The 21,515-nt window shown below is 46.5% G+C and overlaps 1 protein-coding gene across 1 annotated transcript in view; it reads left to right on the top strand.

Annotated features, from left to right (window-relative positions):
• Nucleotides 1-21,515, top strand: part of LOC138488297 (multidrug and toxin extrusion protein 2-like) — a 624,530-nt gene that overhangs the window by 342,615 nt on the left and 260,400 nt on the right. The window contains exon 3 of the mRNA XM_069615180.1: nt 16,079-16,147. Coding sequence (XP_069471281.1) covers nt 16,079-16,147 — 69 coding nt within the window. The remainder of the gene's footprint in view (nt 1-16,078; nt 16,148-21,515) is intronic.

The following is a 21,515-nucleotide window of genomic DNA, read 5'->3' as shown; positions in this document are numbered from 1 at the left end:
AATAACCTATCATATCATATCATAGACAAAATACTACCTATTGGATTCATCTTCTGGCAAGGTTAGGAATCTGATCTAACCACCTGTTTTGAGTATGTAAACACCATCCACGACATGATAAAATTCACATCGACCGTGTCTTGTTCCAGCGTCAACTTCTCAGATACAAATGTGTCATTAACAATTTATTGAATTTACGGTGTTTCACAAAACAGAGGATAGGAAATCACTACTATGATAGGATCCTTTCTATCTGAGAAATCTCGTACAGAATTTACCATATTCACAATTTGTGAGACTTGGAAGAAGGAGTTCTGAAGATCATGAATTTGAAAAAGAAGAAACGCTACTGTAATCAAAACTGTTGAGTCGAGGATATCCTATGAATGTCCTGGAGCAAGCCCAAATGAAGCCATTCACACAACCATGAGATGATTTGTTGCAATGTCAACCACAAGAATAACAAGAAATATCACAGCTAGTGTTTCCCGTGACGTTTGGACAGGATACTTAGCAAGTAATCAAATTGATGAAGTTCCATTGGACCATTCTACAAACAGATCCATGTACATATAGAATAGGTAAGGAATTCCCTAAAGTGGCATTCAAAAGGCAAAGAAATTTGAGGGTTGTACTAATACGAGTAGATTCTACAAACCTGCCAGCCCATACGACATATATCCGACTTACAGATGCTGCAACTGTATATACTGTAATAATGTTATTATAGGTAACACCTTATATCATCCAGAAACTGGAGAAATATTTGTCTCAGATATTATGCCACTTGTACTACAACATTCACAGTATACAGTTTGAAATGTCCATGTGGCAAGATCTATGTAGGTGAGACAAAAGAACGAATTGGTGTAAACAAAGGACATATATTAGGAATACAAACTCAAAATCCCATGTTGTAAAACATTTTATTGAGTGCAATCATATTACTGAACTCAAATTCCAAATAATCGATGTCATCTTGAAACACCTCAGAGGTGGGGATAGAGAAAAGAGACCTTTTACAAAAAGAATCATTTAGGTTTCACAAATGACAGTCAATGTTTCCCTTAGGGATGAACAGAAAATGGCAACTAAGCTGTTTTTGTGAAGAGAATAGTCCATCAAATAGAATTTTCAATTGTCTTAAAAAGGAGATCAATGTATATTTCTACATGGTGATGTTTCAATTTTTAAACACCATATTGTTCCCTAGTACTTAATGTCTTCCAGATTGACTAATTTTTTCTTACCACAACTTTAAACAATCGCAGGTAGTGTTGAATAGTGTAGTAGAACATTGGGACTTGGACGTGTATTTTTTCCACTAATATATATCTATGTTTTCTGTAGTTGGTTTCATGCATATATACTTTTGTGTGGTGTGACAGAACTGATCGGCTTTCGCCCTTGGTACTCTTATGTCCCGTCCCCTTTCCTCCATACTTAATGGGCGTTCCTCGCTAGGGACGGGAGACTGAACTGTTCACCAGAAAAACCCTTCTTCCCCTTTAAATTTAGAGGCGCGTGGGGGCGTGGCCCTGGGGGCATGGGCTCCCCTGACTCCGCCCACCGGTGTCACTCCTCAGTCCTCTTTTTCCACGTCAACAGGAACTGACCGCATTCACCAGTGCTCCTGGGTTAGTCCTCCGGCCTTGTAATTCCACGCGCTCTTCCCCGGAGAAGTGTTTTCTTTTAGTCTTCTTCTTGTCTTTAATCAGATGCCTCTGTCCTCTGACGCCACGCTCCTCCCCGGCACAGTTCGACGTCAGCAGGCTCCAGCAGGTGTTCAGCCTGCAAGGGGCTCTTCCCTATGTCTGACCCCCACACTCTCCGCCTCTGCTGCCTTGGCCCCGACCATGCCTGTACAGCATGCAACGTGCTTACAACGCATTCTGAAGAGCAGGTTAGCCCGGTACCAAGGCTGCTACAGTTACCGGCCGTCAGGCTGAGGGGTCGCCGGACTCTACCGGACACTGTGCTGAGGGGCCACAAGGTTCTATTACCGGGTCTAAACAGAGGGGCTACGCTTTAGTACCGGACAGATGTCCGAGAGGGCACCTGTACTCACCACGTACTTCACAAAAGTGACTCCTTTCCCAGGAAGCATTGGAGTGGGAGGGACCTTTCAGGTCCTGGTATCAGTGCAGGTACCAAAGCTGCTTGCTACAGCTAAAGCCATCAGGCCGTGGGGGTCACGTGATCCTACCGGGGACTGCGCTGAACAGCCGCAAGGTTCAATTACTGGGTCTACACCTGAGGGGCTTCGCCCTAGTACTGGGGAGATGTGCGAGGGGGCGCTTTACGCACCACTCACCCAACAAAGTTGTCTCTGTCCAGGAGGCACAAGCATGGGACAGACCTTCCAGGTTCTTGCACAAGTGCAGGTACCAAGACTGCTACTACAGCTACTGGCCTCCAGGCCGAGGGGTTGCCAGATCCTACCAGTGACTGAGCGGAGGGGCCGCAAGTTTCTATTACCGGAGTTAGGCCTGAAGGGCTACGCCCTAGTACCAGACAGATGTCTGAGGGGGCGCCTGTACGCAGCACTATTGGCGGCATCGCAGAGGGCAATCCGCCTACCAGGCCCCGTCCTGAGGTGCAGGGTAGGCCTCAACCTCCACCTGCAGGAGTCTTGGAAGAGGCAGGGCCCAACGTGGCAAGCACCACGACACCGGCATGCAGCCAGACAAAATGTTTGCCGGGCCAGATAAAATGGTGGCTCGTCCGACACATCCCCCTTTGGGGAACAGGTAGGGGAACGAGTTTCCAGGTGGGACTGGCCTTCACTAAGTACGTGGCCCACTGAATACCCTTCATCGTCGCAGGGCCGATGCAACCCGCAGGCAGTAAGGCAGAGTGGGTTCAGGCCGCAACACCCTGAAGGACCCGCGCCCATGCCCGTTCCTCCAAGCGCTCCACCGGCCTGTGAAGACGGGTTTTCTTGAAAAGCCATGACCCTCAGGGACATACTCGCTCCGGTTCTGTCGCTAGCACCCACGGCCATGCCGTTGTTGGATCCAGCGCCTCCGGCTCCTGTGCATCCCCAGCTTCTCTTGCAGTACCCACAACACTGGCTCCCACGCCTCCAACGGTCTTGGCAGCCCCACAGCCCCCTTCTCAGCAGCCGGCTCAGGTCAGCAGGCCCCAGCTTGAGCCCCATTCGGCTCAGCCTACCAACAGGCACCTCAACACCAGGTTTAGACAGCTGGAGCGGGCCCCCTCTTGCTGTTGGCACTCTCACAGCCACACTCCTCGGCCACTTCCAGTGCAGCGTTTGGCACGCTTCAAGGTAGGGCTGGCGGTAGTCAAAAATGGTTGCACAAGACATAATGGAATCCTCTGTGGCGCACATTGACGCCTCAGGCATGAACATAAAAGTGAAACATGTCCTATTATGGTACATGGAGTCGCCAAGAGCAGGTTAAGAGCATGGAGGAGGTAATACCTTTTTTATGCTAAGACAACTATACTCTTTGCTGTAGATTACTATGATGGCTCAGAGTAACAGAGCAAACACAATGGAGTATATTGCCTGTAATACAATGTTTTCCCCTTGTTTAACATGTTTCAGCCAAAATGCTGCTCTGCCCATAAGCACTAGGTGCCGCCACGTAGGATTCTCGGTAATGATGCTGACTCTAGTTGTTGTTGCTGCGTGCATAGACGCTTACCTTTTGGACTCCTCAGCTGATGTCTTACCAGGTGTAGAGAAGAGAGCATACCAGCACTGTGGGCTTTATTGCTGGCAATCATAAAGGGCTACAACCACTCCTTGACCATGTCATTGAGGTTGGCTTTTAATGGTGCCTTGTTACCAAAACCTGCTCCGCTCCCTCGCCGCTGCACGCAGTTTATATCGTTGCCACTTGTTCGAAGTTAGTGTGTGGGACCACAGTAAGTTCATACCATCGTTATTATGTTAAGCTTTTGAAAATTGATAGTGCACCCATCACCACAGTATTGGTCTCATGGCACTGAATGGTGGGGCATTTTGACCTGTCCATATTGTCACCAGACCTTATTCTGTGGCTAGTGAGGAGGAGATTTGAGGTGGGATGGAGCTAAGAAATGGAGGTTTAGCCAGTAGTTGAATAAATACCGAAGGGCAAAAATACATGGAATAAGGAGGGAGGATAATATGGTTGTGGTGGATATGTGGTGTGCTTCTTAACTATGATTCGTTTTCAGTAAGCATGAGAGAACATTTCAGGTGTAAAGCTTGGTTTAAAACAAAGGCTTTACTGTGATGGCTAACTCTTGACCAGACAAATGCATTGTACGAGATGTAGTTGGTGTGCGGACCGTGATGGACCCGATATGTGCTCAAGCGGGCCTTGTAGTGTGGAGGCTTTCAGAAAAGTTAGTAATAAAGACTCTCTGGGCCTCATTACAACGTAGGCGGTAGAGTGATAACGGCACCGGTAGAGCTGCCAGCGCTGTTATCACTCTACCGACTCATTACGAGGTCTGCTAGCGGGTGCCGCTAAGGACGTCTGGTCAGACCTTAGCGGCACCCCTGAGCAGACCAGAATGCTAATAACGGACCTGTCATTAACGGGTCCGTTGTAAACATCCTCCCCATTCCCATTGAGCCCTATGGGGATGTACCGGGTCCGGGTCCCGAGAATGGGAATTACCGGGCCCACAAAAGTCGGCATGGCCCGGTAATTCCCTATTTTTGGGACCCGGTACCCGGTTTAGGGGTAGCCATGCCGGTAAGAACGGCATGGCTACCTCCAAACTCGTAATGAGGCCCTCTATGTAAGGAGAGAGAACAGAGTTTGCCAAGCCGTCGGATAGATGTGTCCTGCCAAGAGTTTGACGGATATAGATGAATGCATGGAGAAATCATGAGATGACCAAAAAGGCAGGGGAAGCAGAGAAACTATCAACCTGAGCCCAATAGTATTAAGAGCCTAAACTGTGAGCTAGGCATCATTAATCATAACTTTAAAGGTGGCTTGTCTATATAGATAAGACTGTAATGTCCCTCAGTGCATTAGTCTTTCTTTGTTTTCTTTTTTTATTTGATTTTATTAGGTTTTGCAAAACATTGTGCACCACATACAAGTATCGTTTTGAACATATAATATCCATAAACATTCTGCACACCCCCTCTCCCTCCCGCCCCCCGCCCTCCAAAATACAACTGGTTAATACAATCATTGTGCTTATGACCTTTCCACCGTATGCCAGCAGGTGGATTGTTGCAGGGCTTGAAAAGGTTACACTGAGAACCTGATGATCTCTTACATGTGCAACTTAACAATCCGGAGCAGGAACTGCATTTGACCAGAGGATGGTCTTAACATTGATGTACAGCAATTAAACATCTCTGTGATGCATTCTAGAGTTTTTTTTTATCCAGGTCCAAAAGTTATGTTATGTTACGTTATGTGGATTCCTAGCATGCACTGCTGACACTTGCATGACCTCCACGAACTCAGGGTATGATTAGTCTGAGGAAGGCATAGTATCCCAAGGAGGACGAGGACACAACTCACTTGGTTTTATTTACTTCAAAAGGGGGATGGAAGAACTCCTGTCTTGCCCTAACACTAGAGATGAGAGCACACACTACCATCTAAATAAAAAGAAATCACCAGGCGTTCAGAGCGGCACCCGCGAGCAAACTCGGAATGTTGCGGTGAGGTAACAACGCCGCCGGTAGCACTACCAGCGCCGTTGTTGCCTTACCGCAACACTCCTAATGAGGCCCAATGTACTTTCTCTGGGTTCCCTTCCCCTAGCTTTATTCCTTAGCGTTTGCTATGCCTTATGGTACTCGTATGCTTTTCACACAGTTCCAAATATTTGACCAGATTCAACAGTTCGCACAATCTTCTCAGGCTCTCTTCAGCCTTGCTATGCCACAATACTTTATCCACAGTTTCTGTACACTTCTTCACACCCGACCTCTCAGGTTTTCCTTACCCAAGTCCGGGCCTCACAGAGATTGCAAAGACTCTCCACTTTTGTCAGAATCAAACACAGTTTTCATATAACTTCTTCAAACACAATTCTTAGGTATGCTTCCATTGGGCTCAAGCCAGTTTGGTTTGCAAAAGATTATCACAGTTCAATTCCTTTAGGCTTCCCGCTGTCGGGCTCCAGCCGAAACACAATGCACAGATTCTTTCGAATGGGCTTACTTTCTTTTTCCGCCGAACCACTCTGTTACTTTATTTTACAGTTCAATTTCACTTCATTTCAAAACGAACTTTAAGTCCCATAATGCCTTTCATGGGCCTTTTTATTTCCTGCTTTCTTTCTCAAATTTAATGTTCAGGTTCCCGCTCCAGCTACAAACACGCTCACCTGGATTTCCTCTCTCTTGCCATGAGACTCACCTGTTAGCGCAGCTCTGGCGAGCAACTTCTGTGGAGCTCTCTGGGTGCCCTGCTGCAGTCCTTTAACAACACAGGATTGGCATCTTGGCCCTCAGGTCACTTCCAGATTCTCTAGTGTTCTTTAAGCACTCTCCTCTGCTCTTCAGCTCTTCAGCTCTTCAGCTCTTCAGCTCTTCAGCTCTTCAGCTCTTCAGCTCTTCAGCTCTTCAGCTCTTGTGGTCCACACTGCATCCCCAGCTTGCCCAAAGTGTGTCTCACTGCTCCACCTTTTATACTGACAGGGAGTGTTAATTGGAGTCAGGTGTGGGTGGTTGAAAAGGGAGGCCTGACCATGCCTGTCCTCGTTAATGGGACAGGCTGGAGACTGCCCATAGGAATCCATGGTACATTGGTTGCAATGGGAAATCCTCATAGCTCTATTCCTCGTCTTCTTCGTCCCAGTGGTTTTGACAGAAGGTAATGTGGAGGAAGTATGGTGAAGGGGGAAGATTTGTGGTTGTAAGTGAAAGGGTTTTAGATGATAATGTCCGATAGTGACTGTGGGGATGTTGGATAGGGATATATTTCTTCACCTACGCCTCCCTTTAATGTTAGTACCTGTTGGAATTGGGGATGGGGCTACAGGACATGATTCATAACCTATAAAGGTGAAGGACGTGTCAGGTAGGGGTTTATCAGAAAGGGGGTAATACTGTTTCTCTCCTGAGGGCATTCCTCCAACTGTCCCCAAGGGCCCCCTGCCCAGGTGATCCTCCGGCACTGGTCCACCCCCAGGGTCTGGTTCCAAAGGCGATGGTCGTGCCCTGGCAACCTGAACAAAGAATCCCTGGAGTCCATAAGTGAGAAAGCCCTCAGGTTTCTCACATTAGTGAGGAGAGGAATGACAATGCGGATAATAGGTGGTGCAGCCTCAAAAACACTGACCAATTTTTCTTTTTTCTTTTTTTGTTGTTGTTGTGTTACAGTACTCTGCTTTTGAACTGCACCAACTCAGCGGTATAGTAGTTTCAAAGTGCTGAATCATTGTCCTAGGCATATAGTGCCCCTGCCGGGAATCAACAGACCTAAGTCCGCTCGGCACAATAGCATGAACAAGGGTGAAGAATGAGGGCGCGAATGCAGACAAGAAGTTTGCAGACACCGGGAGGGAGGCAGGCATGCTTGTATTGGTATGGACGCGCATTCACTCATTATATATGGACTATGTTCTTGGGAGGGGTGGCACAGAGGGCATGTGTTGAACTAATATAAGCACCTGGATTCCAAGTCATTTTTGAGTATTATAAGATAGAGTTTGAGTTGTGTTGGGTATTTGAGGGGCTTCCGAACATACTTTAGCAATGCTGATAGATATGTGGGCTTAAAATGCATACCTTCTGTGCCTCTTAATAATTCGGGGGCTGAAAACCTAGAAGGGTGTGTGAGAGGTGGATACTGTTAGTTAAAAAAGGAAATGGATTGCAATGGACAAAGTTGGTGAAGTAAATATGTTGTGCATGACCCTAGATGAAAAGTCGATACTTGTGTTCTCTGTGGTGCATAAAGACACAGCAAGGCCACCACACAACATTCAGGAGCAGGAGGAAATAGTTCGGGCTGCAAGCCAGCAAGTAAGAATAAGTGTGCCACAAACAGCCAGTTCTATACTAGGGTTAAGAGGGTGACCCTGAAGACCCTTCCTGGTTAGGGTGGATTTTAATAGTCTGATTCCAGTACCCTCAGGCTGTTGCCCAAGCAGCCACTGTGCCGTGCCATCAAATCTTTGAGGGTTGTGGAAACTGTTCCCCTTTTAAAGGCTGCTAGCCTCCTAAGAGAATAATGAAGATTACCCCTGCTAACTGCGCTGGGAGTATTAATTCTATTAAAGACTAGGAGGCGAGCATTATGCTTCAACTTCTTTAATTACTACTCTTCAGCAGTTTCAACAAACTCATAAAAAACCATAACAAAACACTGAAAAATGTCTGAACAGACTTTTCTTCCTTTGAAACTACAATCCCCATAGTCTCTGTAGTCCATCTCACTCCATGCTCAGCTATGACCACTTCCTGTCCCTGAGCGCCTCCTCTCTTTTACTCGCTCTGAAAATGTCACTCTGAAAACTCCACACTAAGTCCTGCAACTGGCAAAGACATGAACCACTCCAAACCGAATGTCGAACTTCCTCGACTCCAGGCGACTACCTCAGCTAGTCTCCTACTTCAATTGTTCTTCTGCCCCTCTCCTAGGAATAATACAAAGCAGAGAAATCAGGGTGGCGTCCATGTATTGACAATATCATCACAATCTTATCACATGCAATAATCCAACATCATGTACAATACATAGCTTGGGTGGGAATTTAATGCTCGCCTCCTAGTCTTTAATAGAATTAATACTCCCTGCGCAGTTAGCAGGGGTAATGTTCATTCTATGACAAGACTGGAGACAAGCATAATGCTTGTTCGAAGCTTCCCAACACAGCGACCGCTAAACTCTCGGTCGGCTTGAAATAAAATTCTTTAAATGTTCGATCAATTGACCAGTCTGCTGTTAACATAATATCACTAAGGGATACTCCTGTCTTAAAGGCTTTAGATGCCATAGCTCCATGTACGGAATGTGCCCCATACTTCCTCACATCTATCCTTGCTGCATGCATGACTTCTTTAACCCATCTGGCGATAGTAGCTGTGGATACATCCTTGAAAGGCTTTCTACGCGCTATAAGCAATTGCGTGGTATTTGCTGCTCTGTGTTCCGCTGTCCTGCTTTCATATTCTCTGACGCAGCTTGCCACATACCATTTAGGTCTATTCGGAAAATATGGGTAGTGTACTGAAGATGTACCTGTCTTAGTCCTCCCCACTATTGTAAATGTTACGCCCTCTGGTCAAAAAGACTTCCTATCTACTTCTAGAGCTCACGTCTGACACGCGTTTACAAGAGACTAAGCAAAAAAGCATTGCTAACTTCCCTGACAATTGTTTCAGGGATAAATATCTGTTCCCGGGCCAACTCTCCAATAGCTTAAGAACTATTAGTACATCCCAGACTGTCTTATATTGAGGTTCTGGAGGTGCTTTAAATTTGGCTCCTCGAATGAGCCTAATCACTGCTGGATGCTCACCCGCTGGTACACCCTCGATTGGCAGGTGTCCCACGGAAATGGCTGACCAGTACACTCCTATGGCATGGAATGCTTTACCACCTTGTAATAACTGTGCTAGACAATTCAAAATCATCACTAGAGGCTCAGAAATGGGATGAACACCTCTCCCTTTGCACCAGCTAGTCCACTTGGCCCAAGCCGCGTCGTAGCTCCTTCTCGTGGATGGAGCCCAGGATTCTGTGATGAGCTGAGCAGCCTGTGATGAAATGCCTGGCAACGCCCAGCGTCTTCTGATATCCTGCACGCGATGAGCGGGAGAGTCCCTCTCACTCGCAGAGGATGATATGACCCAACTGGGTCCGTGATCAGATATTCACCTTCTGGGAGTATTCTCGGGAAATCCGCTGTTAGTTCCATAAGAGTCGGGAACCACACTTGAGACTTCCAGAACGGTGCTACTAACAGCAACTCCGCCTTCTCCCTCCGACACTTCGCTAGAACTCTGCTCAGCATCGTGAATGGGGGAAACGCGTATTGTGGACCTTTGCTCCATTCTTGCAGGAACGCATCTGTCCCTCGAGCCCCCGGGTCTAGCCTCCAGCTGAAATATTCTGCTGTCTGGGCGTTCAACCGGGATGTGAAGAGGTCTATATGTATCGGACCCCATCTCTCGGTCAACCTCTGAAACACTGCTGGGTCCAGCCTCCAATTGCTGGAGTCTGTGAGGTAGCGTGAGTTTCAGTCCGCTATTACGTTCAGCGTCCCGGGGAGATACTCCACTGTGACCGATGTCTCTGATTGCAGGCAGAAGTGCCAAAAGTCCTTTGCTAGCTCGGCTAGCATCCTGGAATTGGTGCCGCCTAGATGGTTTATATATCGCACTGCTGATATGTTGTCCATATTTAATAGGACGCACGATCTCATCTTCCCCCTCGTGAAAGCTCTGATTGCAAAGGACCCTGCTAGTAACTCTAGGCAATTTATGTGTAATCGGAGTTCCTCTTCGCTCCATTTCCCTCCTGTCTATAGGTCTCTGCACCCTGCGCCCCAGCCCAGCCGACTGGCGTCGGATTCTATAATCAAATCTGGTCTATCTCCGAAAATGGCAATCCCATTCCAGGTGTCCATATTCTTCAACCACCATTCCAGCTCCGTCCTGGATTCCTGATCCAACGGGACCGATTGATGGTTTCTCAAGCCCTGCTGCAGATGCTTTATCTTCAACCTCTTCAGTGCTCGATAATGTAAAGGTCCGGTAAATATGGCTTGAATGGAAGCTGCTAACAGCCCCACTATTCTCGCCAGTGTTCGGAGTGACACTACCTGTCTTTGTAGGCACCCTCTCAATTCCTTCTTGATGTCACAAATTTTTCGAGCTGGAAGCTCGAGCGTCGCTTTCCTGGTATCCAGGACGAAACCCAGAAAGTCCAGTCTTTGGGTTGGTTTGGTGTCTGACTTCTCTATATTTACTAGGAATCCCAGGGAGGATAGCAGGTCCTGGACCCATCTTGTCTGGTATATGAGTGTCTCTCGGTCCTCGCTTAACAGCAGGAGATCGTCTAAATAAATGATCAATCTTATTCCTTTCTCTCTTATTGCTGCTGCTATTGGCTTCATCAGCTTGGGAAAGGCCCAGGTCGCTGAAGCAAGCCCAAAGGGCATAGTCTTGAATCGCCAGAACTGTCCTTTCCAGCGAAAAGCTAGGAAGGTCCAGAACTATGGGATCGCTAGATAGGCATCCTTCAGATCCAGCCTCGTCAGCCAATCTTTCTCTCTGAGTGAGTCTCGGAGTTGATGGATGCCCTCCATCTTGAAATGCCGGTAAACTATCCAACCGTTCAGCTCCTTTAAGTTTATCACTGGACGCACTTTCTCCTTTCTGTGCACCAGAAACATATTGCTTATAAAGTCGGGGTCTCCCGGACACCTCTCTATGGCGTTCTTCTTGCTAACAGGTATAGCTCTTGGTCTAGAAGCCTCTGCTCTGCGTGCTCTAAATGCTGCTGGTGAGGCCTGCGCTCCTGAACGGGTGGTTGTATAAACTCTAGGCGCATACCCAAAACTGTTTGTAGCACTCGGGCATCCCTGGAAAATGCGCGCCAGTTTCTCAAGAACATGCCAGTTCTCCCCCCTACAGGGGGTAATGCGCTGCTCTCACCTTGTGTGAACCCTTGACCACGGCCGGATCCTCTTCCTCTGCGTCCTCTTGGGAAGCATCCTCAGGATATTCTTCCACCCTGGTTGCGACCAGTCGAACAACCCCTGTGGTGACTGGTCCCGCCAAAAACTCGGTTAGGAAAAATCTTTCGGATTGAGGCCTGCGCCTTCTCCAGTGATGTGTAGTTGCCGACAAAGCGGCCCATTTCTTTGCCAAAGGTCTCTCCGAAGAGGAGTCCTTGTGCTGCCTCTCCGGCCTCGTATGAGGCGAGGTCACTGAGCTTTGCCTCAATTTTCAATAATAGACACCTCCAGCGTTCCGAGGCAATGGCGCAGTTAGCATTCCCTAAGAGGCATACTGCTCTCTGCGCCCAGCCTGCCAGGGCGTCAGGGTCCACCTCTTCTCCTGTATCCCTTGTCCTTTCTGCCAGATCCATGATTTTCACGAGTGGGCCGGCCAGGTCAAGCACCTTCTCCTGGCAACTCCTCCAAGATCTATGAATGCCTTTACGGGGGTCCTTGCTTGTTTTCGATACGAATGTCAGCATCTTGGGGTCTATTTCTGGCGTCTCAGCCACTTTCCCCTAGGACACTACGCCCAAAGGCGCTGGCAGACCTCTTTGTCCAGAGCTTTTCTTAACCTCTTGGTCATATACTGAGCCACTCTTGGCGAGGGCTGCCAGTCCGAGGATCTCGGGTTCCGGATGCTGTCCGGGTCAAACATATCCTCTTCCACCTCCTCGAGGTGCTTCTCTTTGCGGATTCTCTTCCCTCCGCTGGGTTTGATTTCCTCCTCCTCCCTTGATTCCGCCTCATCTTGGGAGGTGGGGTCACCTTCCTCCAGCTCCTCTTCCGAGCCTTGGTTCCCTTCTCCATCTTCTTCTTCCCCTGGAGTGGGGGTCGTGAGGTCTGGCACTGTCTGACGCCGCAAATACGCTTCACGGAGCTTTGCAAGGCGTCCACGACCTCTGGGGCCTTCTCTTTTGCCCCATCCGAAGGGCCCTGGGGGTCGCGAGAGGCTTTCCTCTTTCGGGCCTTAGTACTCCCCATTGACCCTGTTTCAGAGGGTTCTGCGGGCGTGCGATTATTCCGTCCGGCGCTGTCTATGGGCTGGTGTAGCATTGCCTCTAGGGACTCCAGCCTATCGTGCAGGGGTTTAACCCCTTGAGCCACTGCATCTATAAGTGAACTCCCCAGCACCTCCTTGAAGCTGGCAGCAACGTCTGATGGCTGCTCCTCTTCAATCCACTCAAATTCCGACATCATGGGAGGGTGCTGTGTGCCTGATGTACCCGTGGAGGTGTCTCTGCACGCCCTTTCACTATAGGTGCTTCAGATGTCCTTAAAATGGTCTAGTATGAAATATCAGGGACTTCTTTCTCTTTCCTTCTTAATGAATGTAATAACAACATAGCAGGTTGTGGCTGCACCAGACTTAATACAGTTCTCAATTGTGCGTGGTAAGGGTGTTTTTCTTACTGTCCTCACTGTCTGCGAGGAGCGCTGTACATATCTTAGGCAAAAGCCTTGGTTCGCCTTGCGAGGCCGTAGCTCTTTCAGAGAGCCGTTTGCTGATTGAATCTGCACTCTGGGGCGCGCGTGTTACTCCGAGCACCTAAGCTCGGAATTTGTGCAGATGTGTTCAAACTGGCTACTAGCGTAGTTTATTATCAAATCACCGCCGGGCCCGGCTTCCCAAGAGTGCTCTGCTCCGCATCGCTGGAATAAATGTGACGCGGAAGCGAGCACTGTGTCCTGGCCCCGCCCCTGCAAAGGCGAGGGCCGTAGGGCCTCGGCGTACTAGAGCGCTGCTGGCTCCGCCTCCCTGAGGGAGGGGCACGCAATCTTAGGCGCTCAGAGTCCCCGCTGCCTCCGCATCCGCGAGTGAGGGGGCTGGGGACTCCCTACTTCTGCGCGGCTCCTCGGGCCGCTGCAAACTCCCACGGCGATGGGCAGCCACCCCTGGGGTGCCGGCTATACAGCACGGGGCGGACGTGCTGTGGGGTACGCCCGCACGAACGGGCAATTCACGCAAAAGCTAGATAAAGCAGCTCGCAGTCAATGAACGTCGCGCAGCCGCGCTGCTCACGTCGATATGTCAAAGATTAACGATCCGAAGATCAAAAGAATAAAATATATATACATTCCTGCGCTATTGAGCCTGAGATGCGCAGTCGTACTCTGGCAAGATATGCTTATCACTCTATCCTATCCCTATACAATGCTGAAACCACTAAAATTCCACATTAAATAGGGAAATAATCAGAATAGTACTTATCTGCTTGAAGAGCAGTAAAAGAAGAGGAGGAGCTCAGGCACAGGAAGTGGTCATAGCTGAGCATGGAGTGAGATGGACTACAGAGACTATGGGGATTGTAGCTTCAAAGGAAGAAAAGTCTGTTCAGACATTTTTCAGTGTATTGTTACGGTATTTATGAGTTTGTTGAAACTGCTGAAGAGTAGTAATTAAAGAAGTTGAAGCATAATGCTTGCCTCCAGTCTTGTCATAGAATCTGAACTCAAACCACCCCTTTCAAACTCCATGGCTGAGCTTGGGTGGCCTAGTTAGTATAACAGGTATCGGTGCAGTGTCCCAGGACAGCCTTCAGGCCCAGAATAGAGAGAATGGGCTTGAAAACGTACATAGGGTTGGTCTAAGAATTTAGCTGGGGCACGAGAAATGGTAATCTGGGGAGTTTATACACTTAGAAATCCTTTATAATCAACAGGCGGGTTTGAAATAAAACCTGTCACAACACACATGAGTTTACTGCATATTTGACACACAGAACTTCACCCTTCACCAGTAGCAGGATAAATAGGAGTTTGGGCAGCAGACATTTGGGAACTCATTTGAAATCCCAGGTGGAAATGCATTAAAACCTCTGGAAAAACATGTTAATTTTTGACATTTTTGTCTTTCAGTTCATGCATTTAAAATTATGTATAATGCCTTTACCCTTTGAGGAGTTTCCAGATAGCCGGGGGGGGGGGGGGGCAGTCTTGGGGAAGCAGAACTATCACTGCAAATATATTCCACAGAGAGATGGAACAGAGGCTGCAGCCTCTGACCGTCACTCCCTACCAATATTCCACCTCATGTACAGAGAGAGATGTGGGAATTTCATTGAGTAAGTATTGGGATGAGAGGGGAGACCCTGGTCAAATGTCAGGGGCATTGGGGACCTGAATAGCGGGGGATGTTCCCTCTGCCAGGGGTCTCCACCCTGTGGGTCTCCAGATTTCTTGACTATGACTCCCATGATCCCACACCTTCGACTCTGCTCGCTAGGGCTGATGGTAGTGGTAGAGCGAAACATATGGAGAGCCACAGGTTGCAGACCACTGCTCTGCATGCTTACAATAGACAGAGGGCAGCATTTAACTACTGTAAATCGAAGCAAAAATATTTTGATGATATTTTATGGGGTGCAGTTTGCTGTTTCTACCGTAGGTGTCTCAAAAGTTAATGACATTATTTAAGAGGCATTTTCCTTTAAGGAATTTGAGAGAGCGCTGGACACACTTCCAAAACACTGTCGGGACTGGGGCAGAGTCAGATATCTGTTACACCCCCTTTGAAATGCAAACTACTGGTCATCACAAAATGTTCTCAAACAACTATGTGCATAGGCTTGTAAGCTCAATTAAATGTGCAAGTAGCTTTTGCAAAGCATGCACTGCACTCCATGTGGCGCTTACAAAATAAAAAGTAGATCTAAATCAACACAATTTTTAGTTAATGCCTGAAGAACTTGAAACAATTATAACTTTGGGAAAAAACTTGAGAGTTGGCAAAGGGTACTTGTAGAATGCAGTAAATTCAGCATCATATAGCCCCCAAACTCCTACAATTCAGAAAATAACTCAAGACTCACCTCTTTAAGGAATCCCTCCTCAACAGCTAGACCATCGTGTCACTCCTCGCTCCACCTGGTGCACTAGTCGCCCGCCTGCCCCTCTACTCCCTGCCATACGGTACAGCTGCACCCCTCCTCTGTGCCCCTCTGTATACCATCCCCCATTCTATATCTGTTCTGTTGTTACCTCTGAGTAGCGCTCCGTTATGCATCAGCACTGGTGTACACCTCTGTAAAGTGCTCCGTCTTGTATCTGTATTGTTGTACACCTCTGCAAAGCACTCCATTGCTTTTCGAAACTAAGTCCGCCCTCAATAAATACCATGATAATATTAATAATAATACACAATTGACATGGACCACCTCTGCCCTCCCAGGCTAGACACAGTATGTTTTTCTTCTAGAGGACTTAGGGTTGCATTCAGCCTCATTTAAACTGCTCCCAACTTTAACAGGTAAGAGAACTAAATCTGAAGAACAAACAGCAAGATAGCTGTGATCACACCATGCTAAGTGAAGTGTGAAGCCAGGACTTTATTTGCTGTTCATTGATTTCAAAAATAGGCTGCTTTGCCACCAGACCAGATCTCCCCACTTACATAAACTCTCTTTTCTTCTAGGTAATGTCCACAACAGGTTATTCTCTAGGGGTTGGCTTTGCCTCAGCAACCGACACACACGTATCACAGGTAAGAACTCTTTTGCTATTTTGGCACTCATTATTTTCACGTTGTGACTGGGAATAATGGGAATAATGGGACTTTGGAGTTGAACAATGATTGGGAGAGAAGAGAGAAGAGGGGAGCCTGGACTTGTCAGTGTGGAACTACAGTAACCTATTCCCGAGCAGTGCACCTCCTACCAGTCTGTATGAACACTTGTGTTGTGAAATTGGCTGGTTGGGGCAACAAATAGAACAGCCCCCCTACCTCCCACCCCATTATCAAGGAAGCTCTTCTCGCCACCTCTCCTAAAACCATGCGACTCATCAAAACCCTTTCTTCGGTAGTTGCATTTGGTTGAGCACCTGGACAAAAAACAACCTGACCGCCATAATCAATCAGTGCCATTTCGAGCGACCCCTTCCATTACTCTTGGTCTATTGTATGTGCTCTGGATTCTCTTGAAATTAAGTCCAAAATTCATACCAAAATTCATACCAATTCCTAAAACTAGGGTTACAAACCCATAATGCAAAGTATCCAAAACAATGGTAATTATTGAAATGTGAATCTATAAAATTAATGCAAGTGACTGGGACATTAACCTTTTTGCTCTTGAGTTTATACTTTCTTTAAAGGGTCAATCAATTATTTTTGCAAAGTAACCAGGACTGGTCCTGCTTAATACTTCCCATTATGTTCTTTCATCCTAGAACTACTGTGCTTGTTAATTAGTTGTGTTGCTCCCCATCAAGTTTAAAGTCAAACGTTAAGCTGAATTTTAAAGTGATAGCAATTTTCCAGAATTATTTAGGACCCACAACCTAAAAAACAGAACTTTTCTTTTAAAAAGTACTCACCATCTCTGATACTTCATTAAACAAGAAAAATGAAGTGGTAAAACTCAATAACAAAAAGGTTAATGTCCCAGTCTCTTGCATTAATTGTATAGATTCACATTTCAATAACTACCATTGTTGTTGCACTTATAGAGTGTATTTTTATTCGTTATAGTGTAGACGTTTTATCTAGAGAGGGCGGTCAGCCGACATGTGTTTCAACCCCCGACGGCTGTGGTTGTATTCAGAATACAACCACGGCCATCAGGAAACCTGCTCAGTTATCGTAATACTCACAAACAGCAGGCAGCAGCCTCTTGGATCCTTTCCGATTCCTGCAGACCATCCTGCCATCCGGCAACAAAACTTAACAAGATTTCATCCTCCATTAGTTTCTTACGCGCCTTGAGAAAGACCCTTAGGGGTTGAAACACGTGTCAGCTGACTCCCTCTCCAGACAAAACGTCTACACTATAACAAATACAAATATACTCTATAAACGCAGCAACAAGCGTCAGGTCCTTTCTATAAAGGGTCAATCAATACTTTTCTCATTTCAAGGTAACCAGGACTGTTCCTGCACTTTGTCTACAAGAGGTATTGGGTTTACCTCTTCTTATCTGAGACCTTGCTGAGTTAAAACTCTATGCAACACATAAATATAGGGCTCAGCACTGGATTGTTCACTTTCTAGAACCCACCCTTTACCCTGTTTTTTGGGAAGTATTATGCTTTCACAGTAAAAGCCTCAGTTGTATTGGTTTATCAGAAGTGTCCAGTGTTGACATGAATCCACAAGCCATGTTTTTGACAGCATTTTGGTTAAAAAAAAGTCATTAGAAAGGCTTGCTTAAGCATACTTCTAGTCCATTACCCAACCACAGGCCAACTACTGTAGTATTACTAGGCCTCGGCTAGTCTATTGCCCTTACCAAAAAGCCAATGCTTTCAACTGAGCATTATATGCCTGAAGTTTTCTCTCACACTTACTGATAACTAATCACAGTTAAGAAACATGTGTCGGTCTGCTGGCTAATCCCCCTTTCCTATATCCTCCCTTGCTCCCCAAGACACTCTTCTTTCTATCCACCGACTAACTCTGGTCGACATCCTAGCAAGGCCACAATACGCCACTTCTTGGAAAAGGTTCATGTGCTGTAAGGCCACTATGGTGGCGATCGATGCAGTATACATACTGGAATACATAGCATAGCTAAAGAAGTGTCTTTAAGGAGAGAAAGTGTGCATTCATCTTCTAGCATCCATTTGATAAGGAGAACATGTTTAACATCTTGTAAGGCAAACATTTCCCAAATAAGGCAAATTAAAAAAAAGGAAAGCCTCACTTCAGCAAGTGTTTTATATATAATGCGGTCATTAAGCGTTATATCACAAATGGGCCTCATTAAGAGTTTGTTGGTAATTCAGCTGTAAATTTGCTGAATTACCAGCAAAATCAGTTACCATTACAGCCACTTGGTCCCATGGGTTTACCACGGGATTACAAGTGCTGTAGGGAGGTGTAACCCCCCTAATTTTAGAGACCATAGGACTCTGTGGTTTTTTGGGGGGGCATTTGCCATCAGTGTAATCACTGCAGTAAATCTACTGATTCATTTAGGTAAAGTGGAGGATTTACCTCCAGCAACAAGCTACAGTTGAATCGGTCCCTTGTCCTCCAAAAATCAGTGGATTTACCATGAAGTAATTCCACCAGCTGTGAATTAGCCAGTTATAATGTGGCAGTGCAGGAAAAACAACAGTAATTCTGTTGCCACCCAAAAAAGTGTCAGTAACGGAATGAACACCACTTTTGTCCTGCACTGGTCCAGGACAAAATACCACAGGAATTATCATCATCCAGATATTTGATAAATTGTCTGGAGGACTTCAATCTAAATTCTGCCTAGTTTTACGTCCACCTCAGAGGTTGGGGTAAGCATCTTAAATTGTTCTCATATGTGTTTTCAACCTTTTTAACTGTAGAATATTTAAGTGTTGGTGCATCCCTTCAAAAACAGTTAAACTACACAGTCATTGGTAGAGAGTGAAAAAGTGGACATGTCTGATGCCCACTCACAAACATAACCAAGTAATGGAGCATTGACTCAGAAAGGACCATTGTGTGCATTGAAAAAATGATGAGTAGTGTCATGACCCACTAGTGTACATTATCCATTTGCGCCATCACATTGAAGGTGGAACTGGACAGAAAATAAAATTACTAAATTAAACTCCAAAGTTTACCACTGGTGGCAATGGCATTTCTGTAATACCCCTAGGGGTATTCCAGCAACACCACTACCACTAGTGGTAGATTCTGAATATTATGGATTTGCAGAAATACCATTGGCGGAGGTGGTATTTACCACCAACTGTATTTCTACAAAGAAATCTGTCATAATGACCCTTGTGAGAAACCTGAAGGTGTCTCACTTGCTAGTCCCCGGGGATCTGTCATCCAGGTGCTCAGGAAATGGCCATCGCTATTGGATCCAGTTCCTGGGGGTGGACCAGTGTAGTAGGATCATCTGGATGGGGAATCTTCGGGGAGTGGAAGTGGGACACCGAAGGGTGAGACGCAGTGTTCCCTTCCTTATGACACCCTTTCCTCATCTTCCCAGTAGGATACTTTGAAACTCTACCCCCTCTTTTCCAACGCAAACACTTTCTCACACCGTGAGCGACAATGGACTGATACCAGAGCTGTTTAACTGACATGTCCAAACACAAGGGTCAGGCAGAGTCAGGCAATTGCCGACAACTACACGCACCTGACTGCCCTTTCCCTTCCCCACTGGGATAAAAGGCGGAGCACAAGAGCACACACTGTGCAAGGCCAAACGCATGACGAAGCAACTATTCCAGGACGGCAGTTCAAACGGAGAAGAAAACCCAGATTTGCGCAGCCTCCGATGAAAGAAACATAAGACCAGGAATCACAGCTGGCGAGTGGTGTGACAGATGTCAGAGGTACATGGAAACCTCCCACACTGATTGCCAGGGTGGGGAGTTGTGGTTGCCTTCATGGTACCGTCCTTGCATCGAGCGATAAAAGAAACGCCAATGCGTTCAGCAAAGCCTGTGAGTTGGAAGAACCTGATAGTAGGCCGGACTGTATTAGACTCAAGGTTGCAGTGGCAACATTACTTAACAAACAGAGGTTTTTGTGAACAAACTTGGTATCAGAAATAGAGAGATCCAGTGCCATGTGGGTGCTCATTCAAAGGTCTCTGGCTGGTACCCCTCTCCTGAACAAGAAAAGTATTGAATGGGAAAATAGTGAAACTACAGGTGCCAAGAGGCCATAGAGAAGTCCGGCGAAAGGTGTCAAGGTGCTTAAATAAGGGTCAAGCCAAACTCCTTTTACAATTGAAAGCCCTTGACAAGATGTAAAATTTGTGAACTGTGGAAAGTATGTACCCGACTGAGGGAATTGTGAAACTGGCGTTTACAGCCAGCTGAGGGGAACACCGTACGAATTGTAATATTGTGAAAGCAAGCACTTGCCATAGAATAACAGAGTAACCCAGCGAGACGTGATCGCCCATCGGAAGCCTCTGTTTCAATTGGCAAGTGCTTTGGGAGGCTAACGCTGAAAGAAGGATCGCAGCCCGGCTGAGGGGGATACTAGGGGGAAGAGTAACCACCCAAAGTGAAAGTTATCAGAAGGAACTGTTTTTGTTTTGTTGGTTTTGAAATATCAGGCCCATCTGAAGCAAGAGACTTTGCATGAGAAGAGACTTGGGCACAGAAGGCCCTGATTTAAAGAAAATGAACTGTAAGCTTGTGCCAGAAGCCCAGGAGTGTGCTGTGCTCAAGAGTCTCACCTTGTCCTGTGCTAAAAACGTGGGCAAGGGAGACCCTGACCATAACATCCTGACTTATCATTTTGTGAACACTTCTTTCTTTTCTTGTGAACATTATCCCTCACTATTTTGTAGCTTAGCGGTAAGGATTGGCAATTGGTCTTTTAGTATAGGGCCTTTTTATTTGACTAGACACTACTGGGACTGTATTATTATTATTTGATGGTCATAGCTTGCTCCCATCTTAGCTTTAGATTTAGATTTGCAATTTTCACAAACTAAATCAGTCGCAAAAAAATAAAATGTAATTCATTAAGTATACAAATGTTTGTTGTATGTTTTTCTTATTTTAATTTGGCTTCCCGAAACATACAGACATGATAGGGACTGTGTTGTAAAGAAGAAAGGAGGGCTGAGTTGCTAGGATACCTACATTAGATCACTGGTGACAGTTCTGAAACACTCCAGTATCCAATTCTAACTGGAGTTGTGACGATGCAGAAATTGCCTTCAATTTAAACAAAAAATAATACCATGTGCCCCACTTTTGGGCATTTTTTTTTATCAGGAGCATCCTGTTCTATTTATTCTTCAAGGCCCTTGTGCCCACTTGGGCCGCATTGCCCTCTTTGTCTCCCGGGCCTTCCATCTTGGCCGCCGGGTATCTTTCTTCATCTGAGGACTTTGCTGACCCACTTACATCGAGCTGCGGGATTGGCTCTGCTGAGGCACCAAGAACATAAATCC

Source organism: Ambystoma mexicanum, chromosome 9 (genome assembly GCF_040938575.1).
Source record: "Ambystoma mexicanum isolate Mex_15411 chromosome 9, UKY_AmexF1_1, whole genome shotgun sequence".
In the NCBI taxonomy this organism is placed as follows: Eukaryota; Metazoa; Chordata; class Amphibia; order Caudata; family Ambystomatidae; genus Ambystoma; species Ambystoma mexicanum.
This window is presented reverse-complemented; position numbering and strand designations above follow the sequence as displayed.